This window comes from Heptranchias perlo, chromosome 16, assembly GCF_035084215.1.
Source record: "Heptranchias perlo isolate sHepPer1 chromosome 16, sHepPer1.hap1, whole genome shotgun sequence".
In the NCBI taxonomy this organism is placed as follows: domain Eukaryota; kingdom Metazoa; phylum Chordata; class Chondrichthyes; order Hexanchiformes; family Hexanchidae; genus Heptranchias; species Heptranchias perlo.
In genome coordinates, this window is record NC_090340.1 from 1,248,011 (window position 1) to 1,258,230 (window position 10,220).

The 10,220-nt window shown below is 53.7% G+C and overlaps 1 protein-coding gene across 1 annotated transcript; it reads right to left on the minus strand.

Moving 5' to 3' along the window:
* Positions 1-1,804: 1,804 nt before the first annotated feature.
* LOC137333224 (eotaxin-like) lies at positions 1,805-4,424 on the minus strand. Its single transcript, XM_067997384.1, has 3 exons — positions 4,179-4,424; positions 2,268-2,376; positions 1,805-2,167 (listed from the first exon to the last, which is right to left on the minus strand). Exons 1-3 carry the CDS (start codon positions 4,255-4,257, stop codon positions 2,050-2,052), a joined length of 306 nt encoding a protein of 101 aa, XP_067853485.1. The 5' UTR covers positions 4,258-4,424; the 3' UTR covers positions 1,805-2,049.
* Between the last annotated feature and the right edge of the window lie 5,796 nt (positions 4,425-10,220).

Genomic DNA, 10,220 nt, shown 5'->3' on the forward strand with positions numbered 1-10,220 from the left:
CATGTGATGAAAGTCTGACGGGTTTGTCTGTTTAATACAAAGGAAGAGGGAGGCTGCTCACAGACCGACCGACAACAGGATTAATCTTCAAAAATCTCCTTTATTTCACGGCCGCAGTTTCAATTCATAAAAATCAGGAGCTGAGAAATCAGCGAATCAATGAGGGAAGTGACGAGTGTGAATAATAAAAGCACAGAGAATATCAATGGAATCTGAACACAGCGATTCCCAGGATTACTGGATGGAATGGGAATCTGTCCCACTGATCCCAAAGGGCAGCTTCACACCCAACCTGGGGACATTTTCCATTCAGGATCAAATTATTTAATTTCAATATTCTCCATTTTACTCTCCTGTAAATGCAGCCTCAGGACCTGCCCTCAGGATGTGCCCTCAGTTCCTGTCCTCAGGCATTGCACGCACGATGTGCCTGGGACCTGCCCTCCCAATGTCTGGTCCCCCTCCCAATGTCTGGTCCCCCTCCCAATGACTGGCCTTGCTCCCAATGTCTGTTCCCCCTCCCAATGTCTGGTCCCCCTCCCAATGACTGGCCTTGCTCCCAATGTCTGGTCCCCCTCCCAATGTCTGGTCCCCCTCCCAATGTCCAGATCCACTCCCAATGTCTGGCCTTGCTCCCAATGTCTGGCCCCTCTCACTTTGTCTGTCCCCTTTCTCATTGTCTGGCCCCTCTCCTATTATCTGGCCCCTCTCCCAATGTCTGGCCCCTCTCCCATTGTCTGGCCCCACACCCAATGTCTGTCCCCACTCCCAATGACTGGCCCCACTCCCAATCTCTGGTCCCCTCTCCCAATGTCTGGTCCCCCTCCCAATTTCTGGTCCCTCTCCCAATGTCTGGCCCCACTCCCATTGTCTGGCCTTATTTCCAATGTCTGGCCCCTCTCCCAATGTCTGGTCCCCCTCCCAATGTCTGGTCCCCCTCACAATGTCTGGCCCCCCTCCCATTGTCTGGCATCTCCCAATGTCTGGCCCTCTCCCAATGTCTAGCCCCTCTCCCAATGTCTGGCCCCACTCCCATCGTCTGGCCATATTTCCAATGTCTGGCCCCTCTCCCAATGTCTGGTCCCCCTCACAATGTCTGGTCCCCCTCCCATTGACTGGCCTCTCCCATTGTCTGGCCCTCTCACAATGTCTGGCCCCTCTCCCAATCTCTGGTCCCCTCTCCCAATGTCTGGCCCCACTCCCATTGTCTGGCCATATTTCCAATGTCTGGCCCCTCTCCCAATCTCTGGTCCCCCTCCCAATGTTTGGTCCCCCTCCCAATGTTTGGTCCCCCTCACAATGTCTGGCCCCCCTCCCATTGACTGGCCTCTCCCATTGTCTGGCCTCTCCCATTGTCTGGCCCTCTCCCAATGTCTGGCCCCTCTCCCAATCTCTGGTCCCCTCTCCCAATGTCTGGCCCCACTCCCATTGTCTGGCCATATTTCCAATGTCTGGCCCCTCTCCCAATCTCTGGTCCCCTCTCCCATTGTCTGGCCCCACTCCCAATGTCTGGTCCCCTCTCCCATTGTCTGGCCCCACTCCCAGTGTCTGGCCCCACTCCCAATGTCTGGCCCCTCTCAGCACCCCCGGTTGTGAGTGTGGGTGTTGCGGCTTTGTCCCTCTGCTCCCTGGTCCAGTGCAGTCGGGGGTCGGAGGGACCAAACACCAGTTAAATGTTGGAAGAGATTATCTTCACTGAACTTCACCCAACTGATCTTTCTTGAGATGGGATGTTCAGTGATGGAAAACTGCCCTCGCTCAGTCCCATTCTTCCCCCAGTCTTTGTTATTAACTTGGACACACATTTATACAGTTACACCATCTTGCTTTATCACTATTGCCGATTGTAGTTTACACGGGGAAAGTTCGTTCCCACCAAGAATCTTTCGTATTAATGATCACATAAAGTGGAGAAATACAAATGATCAGAGAATGGGATTGTGGAGCCAGTCCTGAAACATTTTCTCCATTCTGCCTCTGACCCAGCAGAATATCACACCACTTCCACACTCAGGCATTTGAAATGGTTTAAAAGTGCTGAGCTTTGAATCACTTCTTTGCTCCATTCCTTCCATTCTTCAGTCTCTTTTCCAGATATTCCACTGCGGTTTGAACCCATTTCTCACTCGCTTTGGTGCAAATTTTCACGTGACGTTTGTTTGTAAAACTGAAACAGAGGAATGAGATGTGATTATTGGAGCATTGCAGACACCAACTCCAAACCTTAGATTTAACCACACTCCGAATCTATACCTTTAAAAACTTACATAATGGCGGGAGTGGAGCAGCCAATTGTTCTCTTGTAGTTTGCAAGTCTTTTATGAGGAATACGAGTGGTCTTAAAACTCTCACAGCATTCGAATGTTACAATCCCACCTGGTGTGAGAGGGAGGAATGGAGACAGTTAAATACTGATGGATATCACTGCAGATTCTCACTGATAGGAACATTATTCTCCATTTATTTACACACAATTACACAGAAACAGGCCATTCGGCCCAACCACTGTTTATACTCCCCACGAGCCTCCTCCCTCCCTATTTCATCTCACCCTATCAGCATATCCTTCTATTCCTTTCTCCCTCATGTGTTTCTCCAGATTCCCCTTCAATGTATCGATACCATTCGCCTCAAATACTCCTTGTGGTTCCCCATTCTAACCACTCTCTGGGCAAAGAATTTCTCCTCATTTCCTCATTGGATTTCGATCTTATCTTATATTAATGGCCCTTAGTCGTTGTCTCCCCCACAAGTTAAAATATCTTTACTACGTCCACCCTATCAAACCCTTTCATAATCTTAAAGACCTCGAGCAGGTCTCCTCTCGGTCTTCTCTTTTCTAGAGCAAAGAGCCCCAGCCTGTTCAATCTTTCCTGATAGGTATAACCTCTCAGTTCTGGTATTATCCAGTAAATCTTATTTGCACCTTCTCCGGTGTCTCGATATCCTTTCTATAATATGGAGACCAGAACTGTTCACAATACTCCAAGTGTGGTCTAACAAGGTTCGATACAAGTTTAACATAACTTCTCTGCTTTTCAATTCTATCCCTCTAGAAATGAACCCCAGTGCTTGATTTGCCTTTTTATGGCCTTATTAACCTGTGTTACTACTTTTAGTGATTTGTGTATCAGTCCCCCTCGATCCCTTTGCTCCTCTATCCCATCTAGACTCTTATTATCCAAGGAGTATGTGACCTCCTGATTCCTCCTACCAAAATGAACCACCTCACACTTATCCATATTGAAATTCATTTGCCATTTCTGTGAGCCCCAATTTTAAGGTGGGTGCAGGAACAGGACCTGGGGGTGCACACACACAAATCTTTGATGGTGACAGGACAAGTTGAGAATGCTGTTAAAAAAGTACACATGACCCTGGGCTCTATCAATCGAGGCATAGAGTACAAAAACAAGGAGGTTATGTTAAACCTTTATAAAACACGGGTTAGGTCTCAGCTGGAGTATTGTGTTCAATTCTGGGCCCCACAGTTTAGGAAGGATGACAAGGCCTTGGAGAGGGTGCAGAGGAGATTTACTAGAATGGTCCCAGGGATGAGGGACTTCAGTTATGTGGAGAGACTGGAGAAGCTGGGATTGTTCTCCTGAGAGCAGAGAAGGTTAAGGGGAGACTTGATAGAGGTGATCAAAATCCTGAGGGGTTTTGACAGAGTAGATTGGGAGAAAACATTTCCACTGACAGGAGGGTCAGTAACCAGAGGACACAGATTCAGGATAATTGGCAAAAGAACCAGGGGGGAAGTGAGGAGAATTTTTTTACTCAGTGAGTTGTTATGATCTGGAATTCACTGCCTGAAAGGGCGGTGGAAGCAGATTCAATAATAACTTTCAAAAGGGAATCGGATAAATCCTTGAAAAGGAAAAGTTTGCAGGACGATGAGGAAAGAGCATGGAGTGGCATTAATTGGATAGCTCTTTCAGAGAGCCAGCACAGGCCCGAGGGGCTGAATGGCCTCCTTCTGAGCTTCTATGATTGTAATTCCTGTTTCACACTCAGGAGCTTGCTTTGAACAGAGTGTGGAGAGCAATTACAGCTGAGGACTATTAAATACACAAGCAGTCGATAGAAACCTGCAGTGGGTTTGTCCCATGTTTTTGCAGAGTTTTGTTAATTGTCAGGTTGTAGTCGAATATTGAGAATAAGGACCCATCTCTTACCTGGTGCAGCAGCAGAATCCTGGATAGAGCAGATCATCAGTGAGCACAAAACAGCGGCCACCCACAGTGCTGTCTTCATCTTGTACTTTTCCCAAGTTGGAAGCTCTGAGTATTGGAGATTGAGTCTGAGGTAAGGAGTGAGCTGTTAACTCACGGTCACCATGGCTTTATATAGTGTGGAACTGCACAGAGTCAGTGATACAAAGGCTCCCTGGAACTTCCCCCTTCACCAACAATGAAAGTGTTCCCGTGTAATTGTCCCTCCATTCCCGTGTTCTCTGAAATGGGAAGTCCATGTCGTTCTGTGAATGGGAGTTCTTGGGTTGCACAGCACGGAATGAGTTGGAACATCCCCGGCCGGCCTTTCTTAGTACAGCTTCAGCTCATTTCCCTTCAGGCAATCTCACAATTTCCATGCCTGAGGGAAGGAGAAAACCTTGTGATAAGATTCAAGCTTCCTGAATGAGCCATTGTGCGGTCTGTACTCTCTGGGACACAGCTCTCAGCTGCTGCTATCACGGATCAGGTTAATGGAGAGCAGGCAGTGAGCTCCTGAGTGTGAAACAGGAATTACAATCATAGAAACACAGGAGGTGGCCATTCGGGTCTCTCTGTTCCTGCACCCCCCGGGTCTCTCTGTCCCTGCACCCCCCGGGTCTCTCTGTTCCGACCCCCCCGGGTCTCTCTGTTCCTGCACCCCCCAGGTCTCTCTGTTCCTGCACCCCCCCCGGGTCTCTCTGTCCCTGCACCCCCCGGGTCTCTCTGTTCCTGCACCCCCCGGGTCTCTCTGTCCCTGTACCCCCCGGGTCTCTCTGTTCCTGCTCCCCCCGGGTCTCTCTGTCCCTGCACCCCCCGGGTCTCTCTGTTCCTGTACCCCCCGGGTCTCTCTATCCCTGCACCCCCCGGGTCTCTCTGTTCCTGCACCCCCCGGGTCTCTCTGTCCCTGTACCCCCCGGGTCTCTCTGTTCCTGCTCCCCCCGGGTCTCTCTGTCCCTGCACCCCCCGGGTCTCTCTGTTCCTGTACCCCCCGGGTCTCTCTATCCCTGCACCCCCCGGGTCTCTCTGTTCCTGCTCCCCCCGGGTCTCTCTGTCCCTGCACCCCCCGGGTCTCTCTGTCCCTGCACCCCCCGGGTCTCTCTGTCCCTGCACCCCCCGGGTCTCTCTGTCCCTGCACCCCCCGGGTCTCTCTGTCCCTGCTCCCCCCGGGTCTCTCTGTTCCTGCACCCCCCGGGTCTCTCTGTCCCTGTACCCCCCGGGTCTCTCTGTTCCTGCACCCCCCGGGTCTCTCTGTCCCTGTACCCCCCGGGTCTCTCTGTTCCTGCACCCCCCGGGTCTCTCTGTCCCTGCACCCCCCGGGTCTCTCTGTTCCTGCACCCCCCGGGTCTCTCTGTTCCTGCACCCCCCGGGTCTCTCTGTTCCGACCCCCCCGGGTCTCTCTGTCCCTGCACCCCCCGGGTCTCTCTGTCCCTGCACCCCCCGGGTCTCTCTGTTCCGACCCCCCCGGGTCTCTCTGTTCCTGCACCCCCCGGGTCTCTCTGTCCCTGCACCCCCCGGGTCTCTCTGTCCCTGCACCCCCCGGGTGTCTCTGTTCCGACCCCCCCGGGTCTCTCTGTTCCTGCACCCCCCGGGTCTCTCTGTCCCTGCACCCCCCGGGTCTCTCTGTTCCGACCCCCCCGGGTCTCTCTGTTCCTGCGCCCCCCGGGTCTCCCTGTTCCTGCACCCCCCGGGTCTCTCTGTTCCTGCTCCCCCCGGGTCTCCCTGTTCCTGCACCCCCCGGGTCTCTCTGTTCCGACCCCCCCAGGTCTCTCTGTTCCTGCACCCCCCGGGTCTCTCTGTCCCTGCACCCCCCGGGTCTCTCTGTTCCTGCACCCCCCGGGTCTCTCTGTCCCTGCACCCCCAGGGTCTCTCTGTCCCTGCACCCCCCGGGTCTCTCTGTCCCTGCACCCCCCGGGTCTCTCTGTCCCTGCACCCCCCGGGTCTCTCTGTCCCTGCACCCCTCGGGTCTCTCTGTCCCTGCACCCCCCGGGTCTCTCTGTCCCTGCACCCCCCGGGTCTCTCTGTTCCTGCACCCCCCGGGTCTCTCTGTCCCTGCACCCCCCGGGTCTCTCTGTCCCTGCACCCCCCGGGTCTCTCTGTCCCTGCACCCCCCGGGTCTCTCTGTCCCTGCACCCCCCGGGTCTCTCTGTTCCGACCCCCCCGGGTCTCTCTGTTCCGACCCCCCCGGGTCTCTCTGTTCCGACCCCCCCGGATCTCTCTGTCCCTGCACCCCCCGGGTCTCTCTGTCCCTGCACCCCCCGGGTCTCTCTGTTCCGACCCCCCGGGTCTCTCTGTCCCTGCACCCCCCGGGTCTCTCTGTCCCTGCACCCCCCGGGTCTCTCTGTTCCGACCCCCCGGGTCTCTCTGTCCCTGCACCCCCCGGGTCTCTCTGTTCCGACCCCCCCGGGTCTCTCTGTTCCGACCCCCCCGGGTCTCTCTGTTCCGACCCCCCCGGGTCTCTCTGTTCCGACCCCCCCGGGTCTCTCTGTTCCGACCCCCCCGGGTCTCTCTGTTCCGACCCCCCCGGGTCTCTCTGTTCCGACCCCCCCGGGTCTCTCTGTTCCGACCCCCCCGGGTCTCTCTGTCCCTGCACCCCCCGGGTCTCTCTGTCCCTGCACCCCCCGGGTCTCTCTGTCCCTGCACCCCCCGGGTCTCTCTGTCCCTGCACCCCCCGGGTCTCTCTGATCCGACCCCCCCGGGTCTCTCTGTTCCTGCACCCCCCGGGTCTCTCTGTCCCTGCACCCCCCGGGTCTCTCTGTTCCTGCACCCCCCGGGTCTCTCTGTCCCTGCACCCCCCCCGAGTCTCTCTGTCCCTGCACCCCCCGGGTCTCTCTGTCCCTGCACCCCCCGGGTCTCTCTGTCCCTGCACCCCCCGGGTCTCTCTGTCCCTGCACCCCCCGGGTCTCTCTGTCCCTGCACCCCCCGGGTCTCTCTGTTCCTGCACCCCCCGGGTCTCTCTGTCCCTGCACCCCCCGGGTCTCTCTGTCCCTGCACCCCCCGGGTCTCTCTGTTCCGACCCCCCCGGGTCTCTCTGTTCCGACCCCCCCGGATCTCTCTGTCCCTGCACCCCCCGGGTCTCTCTGTCCCTGCACCCCCCGGGTCTCTCTGTTCCGACCCCCCGGGTCTCTCTGTCCCTGCACCCCCCGGGTCTCTCTGTTCCGACCCCCCGGGTCTCTCTGTCCCTGCACCCCCCGGGTCTCTCTGTTCCGACCCCCCCGGGTCTCTCTGTTCCGACCCCCCCGGGTCTCTCTGTTCCGACCCCCCCGGGTCTCTCTGTTCCGACCCCCCCGGGTCTCTCTGTTCCGACCCCCCCGGGTCTCTCTGTTCCGACCCCCCCGGGTCTCTCTGTCCCTGCACCCCCCGGGTCTCTCTGTCCCTGCACCCCCTGGGTCTCTCTGTTCCGGGTCTCTCTGTACCGACCCCCCGGGTCTCTCTGTCCCTGCACCCCCCGGGTCTCTCTGTTCCTGCACCCCCTTTAAAATTGCCCATTTTGTTTATATTGCCTCTTCTCATTCTTCCTACTGAAATGCATTACTTTGCACTTCTCAGTCTTAAATTTCATCGGCCATGTGTCTGCCTCTTTCAACAATCTCTCTCTGTCCTCCTGAAATCTGTTACTATCCTCCTCACTGTTTACAACATTTTGAAACTTTCTGTCTTTTACAAACTTTGAAATTATGCCCTGTTTCCCCAAGTTCAGGTCATTAATATAAAACGAGCAGTGGTCCCAATACTGACCCCTGGGGAACACCACTGTAAACTTCCCTCCAGTCTGTATAACAACCGTTCACCACTGCTCTCTGCTTTCTGTCCCTTCGACAATTCTGTACCCACCCTGCTCCTGTCCCTTTAATCCCATTGGCTTCAATTTTGCCAACAAGTCTATTATGTCTAACAAGTCACTTCATTAAATGCCTTTTGAAAGTCCATATACACAGCATCCACCGCACTACCCTCATCAACCCTCTCGTTATTTCATTGAAGAACTCAATCAGGTTTACCAGAAACCATTTGCCTTTCACAAATCCATGCTGACTTTCATTTATTAACTCTTGTTCTTCCAAGTGCCAATTAATTTTGGCCCAGATTATTGTCTCTCGAAGTTTCCCCAACACTGACGTTAGGCTGAGTGGCCTGTAATTGCCGGGTTTATCCCTCTCCCCTTTTGTGAACAGGGATGTACCATTTGCAATCCTCCAGTCCTCTGGCATCATTCCCATATTTAAGGAGGATTGGAAGATTGTGGCCAGAGCCTCTGGAATTTCCACCTTTACTTCCCTCAGTAACCGAGGATGCATCCCATCTGGATCAGGTGACTTTTCGACCCTGAGTGCTGCCGACCTTTGAAGTCCCTCCCTCGATATCGATTTTGATCTGATCTAATTCCTCTCCTCACTCCTCCTTCACTGTGATATTTGCAGCATCCTCTTCTGGAGTGAAGGCCGATGTAAAATATTCATTCAGTCCCTCAGCCATTCCCTCTGCCTCCACCATAAGATCACCTCTTTTGGCCCGAATCGGCCCCACCCTTTCATTTGACGACCCTTTTACTCTTTATATGTTTATAAAAGACTTTAGTGTTCCCTTTTATGTTAGCCGCTAATCTATTCTCATTCTCTCTCTTTGCCCCTCTTATTCCCTTTTCTCAATCTCCTCTGTACTTTCTGTATTCAGCCTGATTCTCTCCTGTATTATGAACCTGTTGTTTATCATAAGCTTCCTTTTCCTGTTTCATTTTAATCTCTATTTCTTTCATCATCCAGGGAGCTCGAACTTTGGATGCCCTTCCTTTCCCCCTCATGGGAATGTGTCTACTCTGTACCCAAACTATCTCCTCCTTGAAGGCCTCCCATTGCTCATTGACTGTTCCACCTGACAATTTTTGTTTCCAATCCACCTGGGCCAGATCCCTTCCAACTCACTGAAATCAGCCCTCCTCCAGTTGAGTATTTCAAGTAATGGAGGAAACACAGCAGCCAATTTGCTCAAAGCAAGGTCCCACAATCAGAACTGAGATAATGGCCCAGTAATCAATTTTAGTGATGTTGGTTGAGGGATAAATATTGGCCAGGACATCGGGGAGAACTCTCGTGCTATTCTTCGAAATAACACCATGGAATCTTTTACGACACGTGAGAGGGCCGATATGGTCTCAGTGTAAAGACTCATCTGAAAGACGGCACCTCCTACAGTGCAGCAAACCCTCAGTACTGCACTGGAGAGTCGGCCGAGATTCTGTGCTCAAGTCCCTGGAGTGGGGTTTGAACCCACGACCTTCTGACTCAGAGGTGAGAGTGTCCCCAACTGAGTCATGGTGAGCAAGTAAACAAGAGTTATTGATAACATACAGGTTCCAACAGCAAACATCGCACTGCACACGTCACACTGCACGCGTCACACTGCACATGTCAAACGGCACACGTCACACTGCACGCGTCACACTGCACGCGTCACACTGCACGCGTCACACTGCACAGGTCACTCGTCACACTGCACACGTCATACGTCAAACGGCACGCGTCACACTGCACAGGTCACACTGCACAGGTCACACTGCACAGGTCACACTGCACACGTCACACGTCACACTGCACGCGTCACACTGCACGCGTCACACTGCACACGTCACACTGCACACTGCACGCGTCACACTGCACGCGTCACACTGCACACGTCACACGTCACACGGCACACTGCACACGTCACACTGAAGAAGTAAAGGAGAGTATTAGATTAAAAGAAGAGGCCTATAATGCTGCAAAGACGAGTAACAAGCCTGAGGATTGGGAGAGTTTTAGAAACCAGCAAAGGATGTCCAAAAAATTGATAAAAATGGAGAAAATAGAACATGAGAGTAAACTAGCAAGAAATATAAAACGGGATTGCAAGAGTTCCACAAGTCTGTAAAAAGGAAGAGAGCAGCAAAAGTAAACGTTGGTCCCTTCGAGGCTGAAACAGGAGAAATTATAATGGGGAATCAGGAAATGGCAGATACGATAAACAAAT